Raw genomic sequence first — 21,474 nt, forward strand, 5'->3', positions numbered from 1 at the left:
ATTGGATAGGTTTTGCTAAGCAAAGTCTTAACACACTATATTTTTATTTTTGTCATCAAGCTTTCCTTTTAAAACTTGTTGAATCAAATGTAGCTTCAACAGAAACTAGTGTTTTTTGCATTACACTAATATAAGATAAATACAGAATGTCTGTTTTGAAATTCCATGCTCTAAGTTAGAAATACTTCTAAGTTTTTAATTTTTAGAGTTACTTTAGTATAAAGATCTGAACGTTTTTGATTAAAAATAATTTCAGCATTTGGTAAATAAAAATCAGAACTGATTGTGAATCTGAGACAGAGGCTAGATTTTGACTGTGTGCTGCTCTGCTCTGATGAGTGTTTTTCCAAAATTTATCCAATTAAGTACAGCTTTTAAGGCTTAGAACAGACTGTTTCCTTTTCAAGACCAGATATGAATGCACTTTTCCTTTTTTCTCTCTTTCTTCTTTGCCATTTTGATTTTGTGCAGGGAATAAATGTCCAAGAAAGTCTGCCAAATGAGTCTTTCTTAAGGCCAAAGCTTTCTAGGCCATTTTCCCACTGTGGTCTTGTCCTGGGTACAAAGTAAAGGACAATGGGCCCCCTGCCTTCCTGTTTGTAATCCCCTTCCCGGGCTGCTAATCATAGTAGATCTTTTCCAGGAGGAAGCGTATCCTTTCGTCTTGTAAACTAACATGATATAATTTCATAATGCTCTGAAGTTAAAGATATTTTATGTCTATTTCATGTATTTCTCTTTGAAAGATGGCCTTATTTGAACAGACACTGTTGAATTTCTGGATTCCATGAAAGAGAATGAATAAATATGCATACTTCTTGAACTTTTTTTGTGCAACTTATCAGGATAGAAGAGAAATTAAACAGATGTGACTGTGGTGGGAAAAACCTGCAAAAGGTGCCTTGGGCTGGACACAGTGGTTCACATCTGTAATCCCATTGCTTTGGGAGGCTCAAGCAGGAGGATCACTTCACGTCAAAAGTTTAAGACAAGCTTGGGCAACATAGCAGGACTCCCATCTCTACAAACAAAACAAAACAAAACTGGGTGTGGGGGTCTGTCTGTAGTCCTAGAGCCTCAGGAGGCCAAGTTGGGAGGATTGCTTGAGTTTGAGATTAGAGTGAGCTATGATGGTGCCATGGCACTGCACTCTGGGCTCAGACCTTGCCTGTTAAAAATAAAAATAGAAAGATGCTTTGGACTTCTCAGACTTGAACTGTTCGGTTAATGGCCCACTGATTCGTTGATGTGCCCTTTTACTATAGGCATTATCTGTTAAGTGAGGGTGCATGTAGAGATTTAGTTATTTACCCTCAAGGAACTCATGCTTTACCATTTGTTTCTCAGTTTTTTTTTGAGATGGAGTCTTTCTCTGTCGCCCAGGCTGGAGTGCATCAGCTCACTGCAACCTCCACCTCTGGGTTTCAGGTGATTCTCCTGCCTCAGCCTCCCGAGTAGCTAGGACTACAAACACCCACCAGAATGCCCAGCTAATTTTTGTATTTTTAGTAGAGATGGGGTTTCACCATGTTGGCCAGGCTGGTCTAAAACTCCTAACCTCGTGAACTACCTGACTCGCCCTCCCAAAGTGTTGGGGTTATAGGCATGAGCCACCACGCCCCGTCTACCATTTCTACATAGAAATAGTGAGATAACGTTAACTCCAACTCATTTTCATTTTAGTACAATTTAGTGTCCTGATGTGGTTTCCGTGATTTCCAGTCAGAGCATTTTTTTTTTTTTTTTTTTTTTGAGACGGGGTTTCGCTCTTTTTTCCCAGGCTGGAGTGCAATGGCGCGATCTCGGCTCACCGCAACCTCCGCCTCCTGGGTTCAGGCAATTCTCCTGCCTCAGCCTCCTGAGTAGCTGGGATTACAGGCACGCGCCACCGTGCCCAGCTAATTTTTTGTAGTTTTAGTAGAGACGGGGTTTCACCATGTTGACCAGGATGGTCTCGATCTCTTGACCTCGTGATCCACCCGCCTCGGCCTCCCAAAGTGCTGGGATTACAGGCTTGAGCCACCGCGCCTGGCCTGCATTTTCAAAACTCTTTGTAATGTTGTATATATGTAGTACTGTACTTATTAATACTCAGTTGATACCTTTATGATTGTCTTGTGGTTTTTTGTATATGTTTTAAGTCACAAGATTGTAAATATTTGATGGATTTTAAAATATTTTTTATATTTAATATCACATTGTTTACACCAAAGCATATCATTCAGCGTTACTGTCCTCTACCATTGCCCTTTTTGTTCCCCTTGAGACAGGGTCTTACTCTACTGCCCAGGCTGGAGTGCAGTGGTACAGTCATGACTCACCGCAACCTCCTGTCTCAGTCTCGCAAGTAGCTGGGACTACAGGCATGCACTGTTGTGCCCAGCTAATTTTTAAATGTTTGTAGAGATGGCGGTCTCACTATATTGCAACTTCTGAGCTCAAGTGACCCTCCCAACTCAGCCTTCCAAAGTGCTGGGATTATAGGCATGAGCCACTGCGCCCAGTCCCATTGCTCTTTTTGATTACTGTATTGTTGGCTTAGTTTTCTCTTTCATCTAGATTTTGACATCATCTTGGCAGATGTCAATGACTGTATGAATAAACAATAACAGAAACAACAATAGTGATAAAATAGCTTACTCATATTGAGCACTTTCTGTGTGCCAGGTTCTTTTCTAAGCACTTTACATATCTTAACTAATTTGATCCTAATAGCAGCCATATAAAATAGATACTGTTATTGTTACTATTTTACAAATGAAACTAAAACAGGCCAAGCGACTTCCCCAAGATCATTAGCACTAGTAAGAAACCACTATGCTGAGCTTCCTTTGTAACTACCCTTAACCTTAAAATTCCTTGAATTCAGCTCAAGCAAACATTGGCTTCACTTTCTTCCAGTTGTTTAGTATTATGGCCATATCCTTTAACTTGTAATCACTTTAAGGTCTCAAATTCACCTTTAGTTCTTAAACTGTGATAATTTATAGCTTTCAGTTTCATGATCACTTTATGCCTCTTCTCCTTTAAGTCTTCTAATCCATCAGCCTCTTCTAGATTTTACTTTTCCTTTTCTATACTATGACCTCTAGGTTGCATTGCTTGCAGTTTTTATTCTTATTATTCTTCAGGACACACTATGTAGAAGCCAGCCTCACATCATCCTTACCATCCAGACCCGCCATTCTTACTCTGTGTCATGGGGAAACCTACATAGTGCTGGGGATTAGTGCCACAGTTAATGTGTTGTCTGAGGTCACCCTTAAATCTGTCTTTGTTCTCTGTGGGAGCAGTTCTGCTTAGTTCTCTCCCTATTTCTCCACAGTTGCTATTATAATATCTGGACCCTTTGACTCAAACATCTCACTGCCCCATGCTTGGCAGAATATCTCGCCTGCCACCTCATAGAAAAAAAGGGCATGAATTCTGAGCTTTCCTTTCCTCTGCTTACAAACTTCTCTGCTCTCCTTGCATTCTTTCTTCCAGTGTGAGAAAGAGGATACACTCTGGGCCTGTGTTAGGGATGGCACTGTTCTAATCTCTAGGGACTTGCTGTATTGGTTACTCTTCTTTTCCCTGCAGTACTTCCCCACTGTTCTTTGTTTTGTTTTGTTTTGTTTTTATTAAGTTGGAGTTTCGCTCTTGTTGCCCAGGCTGGAGTGCAATGGCGCGATCTCGGCTCACGGCCTCCTTTGCCTGCCGGTTTCAAGCGATTCTCCTGCCTCAGCCTCCCGAGTAGCTGGGATTACAGGCATGTGCCACCACACCCAGTTAATTTTTTCTATTTTTAGTAGAGATGGAGTTTTTCCATGTTGGTCAGGCTGTTCTCAAACTCCCAACCTCAGGTGATCCGTCCGCCTTGGCCTCCCAAAGTACTGGGATTACAGGTGTGAGCCACTGAGGTGGCCTTTTTTTTTTTTTTTTTGAGATAGTGTCTTGCTCTGTCACCAGACTGGAGGGCAATGGCCTGATCTCAGCTCATTGCAGCCTCCGCTTCCTGGATTTAAGCAATTCTCCTGCCTCAGCCTCCTGAGTAGCTGGGATTACAAATGTGTGTAACTACGCCTGGCTAATTTTTTATTTAAAAATTTTTAAATTTTTTTTTTATTTAATTTTTGTATTTTTTAGTAGAGATATGGTTTCACTATATTACTATATTGGCCAGGCTGGTCTTGAACTTGTGACCTCAGGTGATCCACCCACCTTGGCTTTCCAAAGCTCTGAGATTACAGGTGTGAGCCATTGTGCCCAGCTTTGCCTACTGTTCTTGGACATACCAGGCACAGTATGTGAGTATATTATTCATTTTGTTTTTTCATTACTTGAACTTTTGGCTACTTCTGTTTGTGGGCTGGTTTCAGTCTTCTGAGCCTGCGATTTTTCTAACCACTCACATGGCTATCACAGGGCCCTTGCTCTTACTCTTTTTCTTTTCTTTTTTTTTTTCTTTTGAGACAGAGTCTTGCTGTGTCTCCCAGGCTGGGGTGCAGAGGCGTAATCCTGGCTCACTGCAATCTCTGCCTCCTATGTTCAATCAATTCTGCTGCGTCAGCCTTCTGAGTAGCTGGGATTACAGGTGCCTGCCACCACACCAAGCTAATTTTTATATTTTTAGTAGAGACAGGGTTTCACCATGTTGGCCAGGCTGGTCTCGAATTCTTGACCTCAGGTAATCCATCTACCTCAGCCTCCCACAGTGCTGAGATTATTGGTGTGAGCCCTGGTACCTGGCCACTCTTACTCTTTCTTCTGCCTGGAATACTATTCCCCAAAATCTGCTTGGCTAACTGCGTCACCTCTTTCAAGTCTTTGCTTCAATCTCAGCACATCAGCAGGCCCACCCTGACCTCATTTACGCACCTGTACAGCACTTCTTCCCACCATACTCTTGATCCCCCTGACTTTGTACTCCTCCCCCTCATCATGCTGATTACATTCTCTATTCTCTACAGCTGATTTATTATTTTTATTGTCCTCCCTCTCCCTACTAGAATATAAGTTCCTCCATGGCAAGGAGGAAAGATTTACACATTTCTATACTTTATTCAACTTTATTCACACTTTATTTACTGGGTGCCTACAATGAAACAGGTAGTTCCTGGGGGGAAAAGTCAGTGAACAAAAAAGATAAACCTCCTTGCCATGGAGGAACTTACAGACATGAGCCACTATGCCTGGCCAATCTTTGTGTAACTTTTAAAAGCTTGCTGAGTTATTTGGTTTTATTTGTTTTTAGTAACTAGAACTTTGACTATATGACATATTTCCAATGTTAAATAGCAGAATAGGCTATTACAGGATGTTTTTATATATTTATAATTTATACCAGTTACTACTTCTAGGAAGGATTTGAGTATTTTACCACAAATATATATACAGTAAGGCTATTAAAATATAAATAAAGAAAGAAATATGTAACAAGAAAAAAAAGTAAATATATAGGTTGCCTAGGCTAATGTGGCTATTGTAATTTAATTTGGAAACATGGAATTCATTGCAAAAAGAGAAAGATAAATTGTACAGTTTTCATTCTGGTAAACGAAAGCCTAATATTTGTCAAGAGAAACTTTTTTCCCCTGGTATTAAATTCTAAAGCTGTTCTAAGAGAAAGTTGGTTTAAACATCCTGATACAAAGAGATACATACTAGGGCTGGGCACAGTGGCTGACATCTCTAATCCCAGCAGTTTAGAAGGCTGAGGTGAGAGGATTGTTTGCACCCAGTTGTTTGAGATCAGCCTTGGCAGTGAAGCAAGACCTCATCTCTGTTAAAAATAAAATTAGCTAGGTGTGGTGGCATGTGCCTGTAGTTCCAGCAACTCCAGAGGCTGAGTGAGGAGGATTGCTTGAGCCTCGGAGAGTGAGGCTGCAGTGAACTGTGGTTGTTCCGCTGTACTCCAGCCTGGGCAACAGAGTGAGACTGTCTCAATAGATAGATAGATAGATAGATAGACAGACAGATAGGTACTAAATGTTTTCAACAGGTTCTTTAAGTAAAAGGAAGAAATGTTCTTCAAATACATTTAAAAAATAATAATAATGAAAAAATAAACAGGGTAGTGATGCATGAGTGTAGCCCAGCTACTCCTGAGGCTGAGGTGAAAGGATTGCTTGAGCCAAGGTGTTTGAGGCTGCCATGAGCTTCCATCACACCACTGCACTCCATCCTGGGGGGTGAAAAAGTGAGAACCCTTTTTTTCTTTCTTTTTTTTTTTTTTTTTTTTTGAGACGGAGTTTCGCTCTTGTTACCCAGGCTGGAGTGCAATGGCACGATCTCGGCTCACTGCAACCTCCGCCTCCTGGGTTCAGGCAATTCTCCTGCCTCGGCCTCCTGAGTAGCTGGGGCTACAGGTGTGCACCAACATGCCCAGTTAATTTTTGTATTTTTAGTAGAGACAGGGTTTCACCATGTTGGCCAGGGTGGTCTTCATCTCTTGACCTCGTGATCCACCCGCCTCGGCCTCCCAAAGTGCTGGGATTACAGGCGTGAGCCACTGCACCCGGCCTGCTTTTCTAATACATGATTCATTTTGAACTTCCACAGCATGGCCCATGGATGACTTTTATCTATAGTGTCAAAAATCAAGAATAGATAGAGACTACGTGTGCGCTTGCATACACACACCCCAATTCTTAAATTTTTGGGGGCCATTTTATCAGTAACTATTGTTTGGCCCTAAAACCTGTTTGGTCTTCATGAAAAGTATTGGACTGAGAGATGCAAAATGTGATATAAGAAGCACTTTTTCATAGAATCTCAAAAAGTGATCTCTAGCTACAAACATTTATTTTTCAGTACCCATTCGTTTTTTAAATTAAAATCTATGCTTTAAAATGTAATTCAGGGGAAAAGATTAACTTTTGAATAGCTACTTGTTATAAATTTTGTATAACAAACGGTGCTAATATTGAATTTATGTAGACAGTCTTGCTCTGTTGCCCAGGTTGGAGTGCAGTGATGCAATCGTGGCTCACTGCAACCTCTGCCTCCCAGGCTCAAGCCATTCTCATACCTCAGCCTTCCAAGTAACTGGGACTACACACGGGTGCCACCACGCCTGGCTAATTCTAATATGGAATTTAAAAGACCAGATTTCTGTTTAATTCTAAAAAAAAGTACTGAATAAAAATATCAGTATATGAGAGTTAAGTGAAGTGCTGACTGCAACATAGGGGCAGAATGAAATAAATGGAAAAGTGAGGAATCGGTAGAGCAGTGTTAGGGAGCAGAGAAAAAAGAGGGTATGCCTTTTTATTAAGGAATGAATTCATGCTTCTTGCTCCATCGTCTCATTTGACCTTGTCTTTGAAAGATGTGGACTTGTAGTAGGTTGAGAAGGGAGACTGGGCTTCTAGAAATCCATGTGTATAGTGTAGGAAGGTGGTGGCTAGTGGAGAAGGAGGCTGCGAGTTGGGGAAGGAAAGCCGAGACTGGGGAAGTAGGTTGGATTGTGGAGGCCCTTGAACTTTTAGGTTATGCTCTGAGGCTCTGGCAGCCAAGTGAAGGGTTTTGTTGTTGTTGTTGTTTTTATTTGACCTAGTCTCCGTCTGTTGTCAGGCTGGAATGCAGTGGCGTGATTTTGGCTCACTGCAACCTCTGCCTCCTGGGTTTGAGCAATTCTCCGCCTCAGCCTCTCCTGAGTAGTTGGGATTACAGGCGCCTGCCGCAATGCCTGGATGATTTTTGTCTTTTTAGTAGAGATGAGGTTTCACCATCTTGGCCAGGCTGGTCTTGAACTCCTGAGCTTGTGATCTACCCGTCTTGGCCTCCCAAAGTGCTGGGATTACAGACCTGAGCCACTGTGCCTGGCCGTTTAAGTGAAGGTTTTTAAGGAGAAGAAATGACATGAACTGATCATTTTTTAAAGAATATAATCCTGACTGCTTTCTATAGAAAAGGGATGTTAGAAACACAAACCAACCAAAAAACTAGTATTATTTCATTCTTGTTTCTCACTTTGCTAAAAGATCAGTTTGAGTCTTTTCCTTAGAAGACCAAAGTGCCTTTGAGGGCAAGTAGGAATTCCACAAGGTCAAAATTAAGCAATTGGACAAAAATTGAGAAAAATTCAAATGAATTAGACCTAAATGTATTATTGTCTCTTTAATATTAGTGAATGCTTCTGGAATTTTTGCTCCATTCCGCTTTCCTAATGCTTCTAATTGTATGTCATAAGGAAAACTGGTCAGAGGAACAGTTTAGAACTCAGGCTGTGTAAGTGATTTAGATTATGTATGGTTACCCTTCCTACCTGCCTTTCTGCTCTGGCTTTCAAAACTTGGAAGATGTATTTTTTTTTTGCTAATTATTAAGAAGTGTTGTTTTCCTTTAACTTCTTAAAAATACTCTGTAGGCCGGATGCAGTGGCTCATGCCTATAATATGACACTTTGGGAAGCTGAGTCAGGCAGATCACAAGGTCAGGAGATCGAGACCATCTTGGCTAACACGGTGAAACCCCATCTCTACTAAAAATGCAAAAAATTAGCCGGGAGTGGTGGCACACACCCGTAATCACAGCTACTCGGGAGGCTTAAGCAGGAGAATTGCTTGAACCCAGGAGGCGATGGTTGCAGTGAGCCGAGATTGCACCATTGCACTCCAGCTTGAGCGCCAGAGCAAGACTTGGTCTCCAAAAAAAAAAAAAACAAAAAAAACTTTGTAAAATTATTGTTTCTTGCTGGATTTTAAACTTGATTTCAGATTTACATAAGTAATTCTTTAAAGGAGCAGGGAGTTTTGAAGCTGTAAGTCTTTGTTGGATGTCTATTATGAAAGAGATACTGTTTATAGTAGTGGAGAAGTAAGAGAATAACTTTCTGTAGTTGACTTAACTGTAGCTTTCAATGACTGGATAAAATTTTCACTAAATTGTGAAGATGGTTGCAAGTTTTACCACAGGACAGTTAAATCAGAAAAAAATATTTAGGCTTGGTTGTTTTGGGAAAGTAATTAAAAAAAATATATATATGTATTTTTAATTACTTTCCCAAAAACATATATATATAGATCTGTATAGATATCTAGATACCTATAGATAGAGAGATAAGTGAGATACCTATATCGATCGATATAGATATATCTACAGAGATATCTGTCAATATCTCACTTAGAAAAAGGATAGATATTATTAGGACACCACCATGTCCATCTCATTTTTGTATTTTTTTTGTAGAGATAGGGTTTTGCATGTTGCCTGGGCTGGTCTTGAACTCCTGGGTTCAAGCCATCTGCCTGCCTTGACCTCCCAAAGTGCCAGAATTATTAGCATGTGTGAGCCAGAGTGTAGTGTGGTCATGATTTTTTTTTTTTTTTTTTTTTTTTTGAGATGGAGTCTTGTTCTGTTGCCCAGGCTGAAGTGCAGCGGGGTGATCTTGGCTCACTGTGACCTCTGCCTCCTGTGATCAGGTGATTCTCCTGCCTCAGCCTCCCGAGTAGCTGGTATTACAGACCTGTGCCACCACATCTGGCTAATTTTTTGTATTTTTAGTAGAGACAGTGTTTCACTGTGTTAGCCAAGATGGTCTCAATCTCCTGACCTTCTGATCTGCCTGCCTCGGCCTCCCAAAGTGCTGGGATTATAGGCGTGAGTCACAGTACCCAGCCTGTTTTGTGTGGGAACAGCAGAATGATGAGAACATTAAAAAGAAATAGAAAGGAAGTGAAAGAGCTGGTGTTTGGGGGAGAGGTGTTTTGGCTTTAGTTGTGTGAGGTTGAATGAAATGCTGGAAGGATATAACTAGGTAGAGGAGTCAAGTAGTCTATAGAAAAATGTATGTGTGGGGACATGAGGTATTAGAGATGTTAATGTTTTGGTTCATAGTTCAAAATACATAGTACTTTATATCTAAAGCCCACTAAGGAGGTTTCAGCCTTTCTTGTCTTGTTTATAGCATTGAACACTTTGGTACGTCTTAGGTAGAACACAAAAGAAAGTTTTGTTTTTTAAAATTTAAATATCTGCAGTATTCAACAGCTATCAACATTTTGGCAATCTTGTTCTGTCATCCCCTAACAAATTCCTTAATATCATCTACTACCCAGCCTATCTTCAGACTACCCTGATTATCTAAAAAATTTATTTTTAGGCCAGGCATGGTGATTCACACCTGTAATACCAGCACTCAGAGGCTGAGTGGCAGATTGCATGAGTGTAGGAGTTCGAGACCAGCCTGGGCAACATAGCGAAATCCTGCCCCTACTAAAAATATAAAAATAAAAAAATTAGCCAGGCAGGTGTGGTGGCATGTGCCTGTAATCCCAGCTACTGGCAGAGGTGGGAGAATCACCTGAACCCAGAAGGTTGGGTTGCAGTAAGCTGAGATCGTGCCAGTGTGCTCCTCAGCCTGGGTAACCAGAATGAGAACCTGTCTTTGAAAAAAAAAAAAAAAAAAAAAAAAAAAGTATTTTACACATTTTCTTGATTGAAAACTCATCGTACTTGGTTGATAAATAACGCAAGTCTTTTTTATAACACTCTCTCCCCAATTATGCTATTTGAAGAAACTGGCTAATTTGTTTTGTAGATTGTTTCATATTCTACATTTGCCTTATTACCTCTTTGATGTCTTTGATGTGTCATCTGAGTTGCTTCTTTCCTTCCTTTATGTCTTCTAAACTGGTAGTCAGATCTAAAGCTTGGTTTTATTCAGTGCTTAGCTTTTAAAAACATTTTTATTTTAAGGGGAGTGGGGCAAGAATACTTACTAAGCTGTGTATTTCTTTCGTTCGAGACGACCCTGGCCAACATGGTGAAACGCCATCTCTACTAAAAACACAAAAATTAGCCAGGCGTGGTGTCGTGCGCCTGTAATCCCAGCTACTTGAGAGGCTGAGGCAGGAGAATTGCTTGAACGTTGGAGATTGAGGCTTCAGTGGGCCGAGATCGTGCCACTGCACTCCAACCTGGGTGACAAGCGAAACTCTGTCTCAAAAAAAAAAAGGGGGGTTTGGGAAAAGGTAACATTTTAATTCTTTCATTTCTTCTACATTTATTAGCTAGAATTTTTCGTGAAGGATTTAACCCTCAACCCGGTGCAGTGGTTCACACCTGTAATCCTAGCCCTTTGAGGAGCAGAGGTGGGCAGATCACCTGAGGTCAGGAGTTTGAGACCAGCCTGGCCAACGTGGTGAAACCCCATCTCTACTAAAAGTACAGAAATTAGCTGGGTATGGTGGTGGGCGCCTGTTCCCCAGCTACTTGGGAAGCTGAGGCAGGAAAATCACTTGAACCCAGGAGGTGGAGATTGCATTGAGCCAAGATCACGCCACTGCACTCCAGCCTGGGTGACAGAGGAAGACTCTGTCTCAAAAAAAAAAAAAAAAAAAAAAAAAATATTACCCTCATTGACTATTTGGTTATACTAGAATATTTTATACAGGCTATACAGACTAGATGTATACTTAATTCTGTTTTATTTGCTGTTTTGGGAATAATGATTTTTTTTCCCTCTATAACCAATCATCTATTAATGAAGTTTTTTAAAAAAGTATCATAAACTTGTGAATTTATAGATTTGATTTTTAAAAATCAATTTGCAGTCTTTTTTTTTTTTTTTTTAAAACATATTAGGAAAAAGAGAACATTCTTGTAATTAAAAGTGACATTGAAAAAGTCATGCTTTGCAGGGGTGATCTTGCCACAGGTTCAAGCAGTGGTTCTTAGCTGGATGTTTGTAACTTAATCTTTGAAAATTAAACCACACCAACAAATCCAAACCTGGAGCCTGTCTGAAAACTGTTGAATACCAGACTAGGGGAGTCTAGTCTTTGTTTTTCAAAAGACCCTCCTGTCATTCTGTTTTGCACAACCCTGTTTAAGAACTACTGGATCAAAGACTAAAAGCTCAAAGAACATTCCAGGTACTTGTTACTTGCTACTGCAAGTAACCTAGGTATGTGATAGTAAGGACATGGATTAAGGTAATGTCAGTTGGAATGACAGGAAGGGAGGGATAGAATAAAGCAACTTCATATCTTAAAAGTTTCCATATGGTATTTTGTGAATAATGTTGGTAATAATACAAGGTTTCAAAGAGTAGTGACAAAGATGACTCCAGGATTTATGGTATTGGGGCCTGGGAGAATGCTATTGATAGTCAAGGGAAGATTGGCAGAGATTCCTAGTTTAGGGGAGAAGATAATGGGTTTTCGGACATGAGGACAGTGGAGATGATGGCTGTATTTCAAAGGGAATTCTGGGAGGTTGCAGTGTGTTTTATGTCTTGCTCTTCCTGAATGCTTCATTCATTCTCTTGGCATATTATTCAACTTATGGATGTAAGTCATGCTACATTGCTTGGGAAGGTTAATAATGCTAAGGTTTCATTTGATACATGTGATCACAAAAATATTTTATATTTAAAAAACGATCAGTTCATTTTATTTATTTATTTATTTATTTATTTTTTTGAGACAGAGTCTCACTCTGTTGCCAGGGGCCAGGTTGGAGTGCAGTGGTGTGATTTCCCCTCACTGCAACCTCCGCCTCCCGGGTTCAAGCAATTCTGCCTCAACCTCCCTAATAGCTGGGACTACGGGCCTGCACCTCCACGCCCAGCTAATGATCCACCCGCCTCGGCCTCCCAAAGTGCCGGGATTACAGGCGTGAGCCCCTGCGCCTGGCGAACGATCAGTTTAATGTAAAATGGGAAACAGACTAGAAAAAAAATTGTAGCAAATAGAAAAACATTATTATTAAAAATGTAAACATTTGAAACAAAAAAAAATCAGTAAACTAGGCAAAAGACTTAAACAGATCATTCTCACAACTGGGAAATATATTTCATTAATTCATTTCTTCAACATTTACTGAGTTCTTACGTCAGGTATTATTTGTTCTAAATGCTAGCAAACAAGACATGAGGTCTCTGAGCTTTCTGGTGATAGAGTGAGAGACAGACAGTGTGAGAGTTGGGCAATGGACATGCTCCAAAAAACAAGAATTTCAAATAGCAGTGATGCTATTAAGAAAATAAGGGGCCAGAAGTGGTGGCTCACACCTGTAATTAATCCCAGCACTTTGGGAGGCTAAGGCAAGCATTTGAGAACAGACCAGTCAACATAACAAGACTTTTCTCTATAAATAAAATGAAGTATTAGTTGGGTGTGTTGGTGTGTGCTTGTAGTCACAGCTATTTGGGAGGCTGAGGTGGGAGGATTGCTTGATCCTAGGAGTTCAAGGTTGCAGTGAGCCACGATTGCGCCACTGTACTCCAGCCTGGACAGTAGGGCATTGAGGTAGAGAGTGACTTTGGTTTTTATTTTATTTTTTCTTTTCTTGGGAACTCATTGGTTACAGTGTTGTGTAGTTGGAGGTTAGCATTCTTAATTATCTGGAAAAAATATTGGTCAGATTTAAGTTCTATTGTGGGTTCCTGATAATTTGATTTGTAAATAGTTTTCTTTTTTATATCTTTTGTTTGGTTATTCTTGAAAAAGTTTTTTTTTTTTTTTTGAGACGGAGTTTCGTTCTTGTTACCCAGGCTGGAGTGCAATGGCGCGATCTCGGCTCACCGCAACCTCCGCCTCCTGGGTTCAGGCAATTCTCCTGCCCCAGCCTCCTGAGTCGCTGGGATTACAGGCACGCGCCACCATGCCCAGCTAATTTTTTGTAGTTTTAGTAGAGACGGGGTTTCGCCAGGTTGACCAGGATGGTCTCGATCTCTTGACCTCGTGATCCACCCACCTCGGCCTCCCACAGTGCTGGGATTACAGGCTTGAGCCACCGCGCCCGGCCGAAAAAGTTTTTTATTGGATAGAGTGTGGAGTTTCTCCTGACAAGAAAAATTGATTGTTTCTTTTTTTCTTTTTTTTTTTTTTTTGGATACAGAGTCTAATTCTATCGCCAAGGCTGGAATGCAGTGGCATGACCTCGGCTCACTACAAATGCCGCCTCCTGGGTTCAAACAATTCTCCACTTCAGCCTCCCGAGTAGCTGAGATTACGGGCATGGTGGCACATGCCTATAGTCTCAGCTACTCGGGAGGCTGAGGTAGAAGAATCATCTGGCGCTACTGCACTTTAGCCTCGGTGACAGAGTGAGACTCCGTCTCAAAAAAAAGAAAAAGTTACTTATTTGGATTCTTGTCACACAATAGTGTTGACTTTGTTCTATGGGAAGGGAAATTATTCCTCTAAAAAATGTTCACATTTTTCCTATTACTTCATTCAGTAATGAAGTGTAATGGATTTGACTCTGCCATGAGTCAGTGGCATATCCGAGGGATCTTTGAAGTTAAAGGAAATCACTACATAGTTAAAGGAATTGACTAGAAAGTTTCTTTGTCTTTTGCTATTTAGTGACACAATATATACATCATGTAACCAAATGTTTGAAACTATAAATAATGTGTAGAGAGTTCAGTGCACTTTTTTTTTAGATGGCATCTTGCTCTGTTGACCAGGTGGAGTGCAGTAGTGGTATCTCTGCTCATTGCAGCCTCCGCTTTTCAGGTTCAAGCAATTCTCCTGCCTCAGCCTCCAGAGTAACTGGGATCACAGGCTTGCACCACCATGCCTGGCTAATTTTTGTTTGTATTTTTAGTAGAGATGGGGTTTTACCATCTTGGCCAGGCTGGTCTCGAACTCCTGACCTCAAGTGATCCGCCCAGCTCAGCTTTCCAAAGTGCTGGGATTATAGGCGTGAGCCACTGTGCCTGGCCCAATGTACTTCTTTAAAGAAAAGTAGTAAGTGATTTACAGATGGAAAGTTATTTGTTTAAGGAACTTCTTTAACAAATAAGCATTTTGTGTTTTTCATATATTATTGAAGATCTATCCAGAAACACACACACACACACACACACACACACACACACACACACACACAGAGAGAGAGAGAGAGAGAGAGAGAGAGAGAGAGAGAGAGGGAGACATGTTACTTTGTAATTATGTTTTTTATTAATAAGTAGGGACTTTTTAGATATAAGAAAGAGATAATAGAAAAGGAAAACAACTTTTAGTCTTTAATTTTCTATTTAATAATTTACTGTTTGCAACATAAGATTTGTAGGGGGGGCTAGGCTCAGTGGTGTGTGCCTGTAGTCTGAGCTACTTGGGAGACTGAGGCAGGGGGATCACTTGAACCCAGGAGTTCAAGACCAGCCTGGGCAACATAACAGGACACCGTCTCTAAAAAAGATTTGCACAGGAGAAAAGGGGTGAATAAATGGAAACAAAATAGAACTAAGATAGAGTTCTTATACTTAAATTAGCACATGCTTGCTTTGACTCTGACTACCTTGTATGGAATTTTTTTCTTTTTAAAGGAAACTTGGATATAACTTCAAAAGAAGATTTGATTCTTTATTTCTGGACTGCATACATATAACAAGGCCATTAAAATGTCGGGAGCCTCAGTGAAGGTGGCTGTCCGGGTAAGGCCCTTCAATTCTCGAGAGACCAGCAAGGAATCCAAATGCATCATTCAGATGCAAGGCAACTCGACCAGTGAGTACATATTGTTTTCTCTCGGCTGTGTATCTTATTTTCCTTTCCTCTTTACCCTGTCTTCATGCTTTGTTCAGAATAGATGAGCATTTCTATGTTAACACTTTGAATTTTGCAATTCTCAATGATCCATTGAATGTTTTCCCCTCCATTGTATTTATTGTAGTATATTTAAATATGGACTATATATTTTACTCTGTACAGTTGAGAAATCCTGAATAACTGAACTAATTTAGCAAATGTTTATGCTTATTAAGTTGAAATCTTAATAAAGGTGTGAACAGTGCTTTTTGCTGAGTCCTAATGTGAAATATACCTATTGAGGCTGCAAGATTCATTGTTTTTCTTTTCAGATTTTAAATAATACCTGAGTTTGCCGAGATGATCTTAGAACTTCTCAGTGGTTTTTTGAGTTGAACAATGGATTTAATATATAGCAAACTTATACATTATTACTAAAATTATCAGTAATTACTTCAGAGTTTTTCTATAGAATTGCTTAGATGAAAAATGACTTAGGCTGTTTTCTTTTATACCTGTACTACCAAATTACTTGATATGGATCTATAGGAAAATTATTGATTAAAATAGAGGTAGGCTCTGCTGTCTTTAAATCTGTAATTTTGTGATACAACAGAATCATCACCCTTTCAGGCACAAGTTATTGCTGAAGTACACATTCTAATCTTATTAGCTTGTGCTCCGTTTGCCAATATTCTGTGTAGAGGAGTCCACTGGTGGAAATGTTTGTTCCACAAAAATCTAGCTAGATATTGCAGCCCACATTTCAGGTAATTCACATACAACTTTGAACATTCCATTGCTTATATGCTTCTCTGAACTTGACAGGGCTTGCAACAATCTTTTTTTTTTTTTTTTCAGGATTAATTCACTTTATTTTTCTTGTATAAAAACCCTATGTTGTAGCCACAGCTGGAGCCTGGGTCTTCTGCACAGAGACTTTGGTGTGAGTCTTGACAAGATGGTCAGTGATTTCCTGATGGGGAGACTTGGTGAATACAGTCTCCTTCCAGAGGTTGGGGATCACATAGCTGTAGATCTTAGAGATGGCATCAAAGGTGGCCTTGGTGAAGTTGCCCAAGATGGCAGCGTAGCCCCTGGCTGAGGTGTAGCAGTCAATAGCAGCCATCATGAGCAGCTTCCTGAGCACAGGTGCTGAGATGATGCCAGTACCCCTGGGTGCGGGGATGAGGTGCACCAGCACAGAGGCGCACTAGCACAGAGCTGCAGCGACCTGTCACCTTGCAAGGGATGATGTGGGGCTTGATGACCTTGTTCCCCCCAGTAGCCTCTGTGCGCGGGAACCATGGAGAGCTTGGCCAGGGTGATGGCCCGCGATGGCAGTGGCTGCCTCCTTGGAGCATTTAACACCCAAACCGACATGGCCATTGTAGTCCCCATTGGCAACAAACGCCTTGAACCTGGCACGCTGGCTGGCATGGGTCTGCTTCTGCACCAGCATAATCTTCAAAACCTCATCCTTGAGAAAGGCCCCCAGGAAAAAGTCAGTGATCTCAGATTCCTTGATGGGCAGGGAGAAGAGGTAGATCTCCAGGGACTTGATCTTCATGTCCTTGATCCGGCCCAGCTTGGTGACAGGCATCCATTCCTTATCCTCGGCCTTGCCCCCGCGAGCTCTGTGGCCTCGGCCCTGGCCCTGTCTACGGCCACAACCCTAGCTCTGGATGCCACTGCCGAAGCATCCCCGGAAGCCACCGCATTCCCCATCTCAGCGCTGCCCCCACCCGTAACACTGGTGTCATCCACCATTTGGTGTTTTCTTGGAGAAGAAGTGCAACAATCCTTTCTTTCTTTTTTTTTTTTTTTTTTTTGAGACAAAGTCTCACTCTTTCGCCAGGCATGATCTTGGCTCACTGCAACCTCCGCCTCCTGGATTCAAGCAATTCTCCTGCCTCAGCCTCCTGAGTAGCTGGGATTACAAGCAGGCACCACCATGCCCAGCTAATTTTTGTATTTTTAGTAGAGATGGGGTTTCACCATGTTGGCCAGGATGGTCACTATCTCCTGACCTTGTGATCCACGTGCTTTGGCCTCCCAAAGTGCTGGGATTACAGGCGTGAGCCACCATGCCTGGCCGCAACAATCTTTTTATTTAAAAAAAAAAAAAAAAAAAAAATTGAAGGCTGAGTGTGGTGGCTCATGCCAGTAATCCCAGCACTTTGGGAGGCCAGGGCAGGAGGATCACTTGAGTCCAAGAGTTGAGGCTGCAGTGAGCTGTGTTCATGTCACTGCACTCCAGCCTGGGCAACAGAGTCAAGACCCTGTCTCAAAAAAAAGGTTGTTTTTTTTTTGTTTGTTTTTGAGATTCCATGTATATTTAAAAAAAAAAAACAAAGTAGAAGGTTAAACAGCTGTACCATTGTATTTCACTCTTCTGTGTCAATAGTGCCATCAGTTCTGTGAATTGTATCCTATGAAAAATTGTCAAAGAAAAAGAGATGCAAAAGTCAACGTTGAATTGTATAGTTTAAACTGGTGAACTTTATGATATATAAATTATATCTCTATAAAGTTTTTTTTTTCTTTTTTTCCTTTTCTGAGACAGAGTATCACTCTCTTGCACAGGCTGGAGTGCGTGGCATGATCTCAGGTCACTGCAACCTCCACCTCCCAGGTTCAAGTGATTCTCCTCCCTCAGCCTCACAAGTAGCTGGGATTGCAGGTGCCCACCACCATACCTGGCTAATTTTTGTATTTTTAGTAGAGACGGGGTTTCATTATGTTAGCCATGCTGGTCTCAAACTCCTGACCTCAGGTGATTGACCTGCCTCAGGCTCCCAAAGTGCTGGGATTACAGGCGTGAGTGACTGTACCCAGCAAAAGCTGGTTTTAAGAAGTCATTATTGATCATTTGCTCCTTAAAGTTTCAGTTAGACTCATAATTGAACTAGACAGCATATTAGTTAAATGTTTATGTTCTTAAATGTCGTTTTTTAAAAACTATTTCATTATTCTTCATTTGAATGATTAAGTTTTATATAGTATATAACTAAACCCTTATTATTGAGCCTGTCATTTCTCTCTGTGAAAAACGTATTTAATTATTATAACTTAGTTTGGAGGCATTTTGGGTGTTGGTATTGGCTCTGAATATGCTGGTATGTGTCACAAGTTCCTTTGAAAGGTGGACTTTAGGAAATCTTGAATCAAGAGCAAGAACCAATTCCAAAAAATACTATTAAGTAGGTTGGGCGTGGTGGCTCACGCTTGTAGTCTCAGCACTTTGGAAGGCTGAGGTGGGCAGATCACTTGAAGTGTGGAGTTCGAGTTCAGCCTAGCCAACATTGTGAAACCCTGTCTGTAGTAAAAAATGCAAAAAATAGGCTGGGCATGGTGGTTCACGCCTGTAATCCCAGCACTTTGGGAGGCCAAGGCAGCTGGAGTGCCTGAGGTCGGGAGTTTGAGACCAGACTGGCCAACATGGTGAAACCCCGTCTCTACTAAAAATACAAAGATTAACTGGGTGTGATGGCAGGTGCCTGTAATCGCAGCTACTTGGGAAGCTGAGGCAGAAGAATCGCTTGAACCCGGGAGCTAGAGGTTGCAGGTGAGCTGAGATCCCGCCATTGCATTTCAGCCTGGGCAACAGAGCGAGACTCTGTCTCAAAAAAAAAAAAAAAAATTAGCTGGGTGTGGTGGCCCATGCCTGTAATCCCAGCTACTGAGGAGGCTGAGGTAGGAGAATCGGTGGAACCCAGGAGGCGGAGGTTGCAGTGAGATGATACTGTGCCACTGCACTGCAGCCTAGAGACAAAGTGAGACTGTCTCAAAAAAAAAAAAAAAAAGAACTATTAAATACTTCTCTTTGTGATAATGTTTCACATACCAAACATCTTGTTTATCCAGGAGAAACCTCTGTTGTCATGGGGATATATTCTCATTAGTGATTGGGATTCTGTTGCTACTTTCTTTATAGGGTTGGAAATTTTACTAAAAACATTAAGTAGAAATTGAGTATTAAAAGGCCATATTTTTGCTGGTCCTGGTGGCTCATGCCTGTAGTCCCAGCACTTTGGGAGGCTGAGGTGGGTGGATCACCTGAGGTCAGGAGTTAGAGACCAGCCTGACCAACATGATGAACCACCCCCCCCCACACTAATTACAAAAATTAGCCAGGTGTGGTTGCAGGTGCCTGTAATCCCAGCTACTCGGGAAGCTGAGGCAGGAGAATGGTTTAACCCAGGAGGTAGAGGTTGCAAGTGAGCCAGGGTCATGCCATTGCACTATAGCCTGGTGACGGTGAGACTCCCTCTCAAAAAAAAAAAAAAAAAGATTTCTAGTTGCACACCTTTGAGAATAGGGCCATACAGTTTTAGAGTTTGTGAGAATAAAAGTTCTGTTCACCAATTTTTGCTTATATCCCACAAAAATCTCTCCAGAATTATTGAAAATATTGATACATCTTTTGATAAAATATTTAAAAAGAGGCCAGGCGTGGTGACTCAGGCCTGTAATCCAAGCACTTTGGAGGCCAAGGTGGGCAGATCACCTGAGGTCGGGAGTTCAAGACCAGCCTGACCAACATGGTGAAACCCCGTCTATAAAAAAAAAAAATTAAAAAAGGATTAAAAATAAAAATAAAAAAAATAGAGAGCTTGCTTTTATTAAAAGTAATTAACGGTTTGGTTAGAATAGGCTTTATTATATTGCACTATATTGTAAAAACCAGTCTGTGGATCACACTAAGCACAATGCTGAATGCCTAGTGGCTTTTTCACCATACTCTGTGCAAAATCTCTCTAGAGAATAGGCTGAGGGCTTTGCTCTGCCTGGACTGTCCTTTCCTTCCCTTCTATCCATTTTGAAAGTTTGCTGTAATGTTAGGCTGTAGGGATCACGGAGTTATACCATGGGACCCTGCCCTTAAGCAATTTTTTTTTTTGTTTTTTTTTTGAGACCGTCTCCTTTTGTCATCTAGGCTGGAGTGCAGTGCCATGATCTTGGCTCACTGCAACCTCTGTCTCCTGGGTTCAAGTGATTCTCTTGCCTCAGCCTCTCAAGTAGCTGGGATAACAGGCACCTGTCAACATGCCTGGCTAAGTTTTATATTTTTAGTAGAGATGGGGTTTCACCATGTTGCCCAGGCTGTTCTCCCACTCCTGAGCTCAAGCAATCCTTGGCCTCCCAAAGTGCTGGGATTATAGGCAGTAGCCGCTGCACCCAGCCAAAATAACTTCAATACAGGATCAAAGTGGTACTTGCAATAACAAAGGATTATTATTTTATTTTTTGAAACAGGACCTCACTCTTGTCACCCAGGCTGGAGTGCACTGGCACCATGTTGGCTCACTGCAACTTCTGCCTACTGGGCTCAAGCGATCCTCCCAACCTCAGCCTCCTGAGTAGTTGGGACCACCGGTGTGCAGGACTACGCCCAACATGTTTTTGTATTTTTAGTAGAGATGGGGTCTCACCATGTTGCCCAGGCTGTTCTCCCACTCCTGAGCTCAAGCAATCCTTGGCCTCCCAAAGTGATGGGATTATGTGTATGAGCCACTGCACCCTGCCAAAAAAAATAAGAAAAAAAAAAAAAAAAAAAAAGACTATTAGCCAGGCATGGTGGTTCATGCCTGTAATCCCTGCACTTTGGGAAGCCACGGTGGGTGGATCACCTGAGGTCAGGAGTTTGAGACCAGCCTGGCCAACATGATGAAACCCCATCTCTGCTAAAAATACAAAATATTGCCGGGCGCGGTGGCTCAAGCCTGTAATCCCAGCACTTTGGGAGGCCGAGGCGGGTGGATCACGAGGTCAAGAGATCGAGACCATCCTGGTCAACATGGTGAAACCGCGTCTCTACTAAAAATACAAAAAATTAGCTGGGCATGGTGGCGTGTGCCTGTAATCCCAGCGACTCAGGAGGCTGGGGCAGGAGAATTGCCTGAACCCGGGAGGTGGAGGTTGCGGTGAGCCGAGATCGCGCCATTGCACTCCAGCCTGGGTAACAAGAGCGAAACTCCGTCTCAAAAAAAAAAAAAAAAAA

General features: G+C 41.6%; 1 protein-coding gene across 19 annotated transcripts in view; it reads left to right on the forward strand.

The window, feature by feature from the left end:
- Positions 1–21,474, forward strand: part of KIF1B (kinesin family member 1B) — a 182,554-nt gene that overhangs the window by 7,495 nt on the left and 153,585 nt on the right. For all 19 annotated transcript variants that reach the window (XM_032300335.1, XM_032300355.1, XM_032300354.1 and 16 more), the window contains exon 2: positions 15,269–15,449. In XM_032300335.1, the coding sequence (XP_032156226.1) occupies positions 15,344–15,449 (106 nt within the window). In that variant the 5' untranslated portion in view covers positions 15,269–15,343. The remainder of the gene's footprint in view (positions 1–15,268; positions 15,450–21,474) is intronic.

Source organism: Sapajus apella, unplaced genomic scaffold (genome assembly GCF_009761245.1).
Source record: "Sapajus apella isolate SASKATOON/1434 unplaced genomic scaffold, GSC_monkey_1.0 scaffold43, whole genome shotgun sequence".
NCBI classification, from domain to species: domain Eukaryota; kingdom Metazoa; phylum Chordata; class Mammalia; order Primates; family Cebidae; genus Sapajus; species Sapajus apella.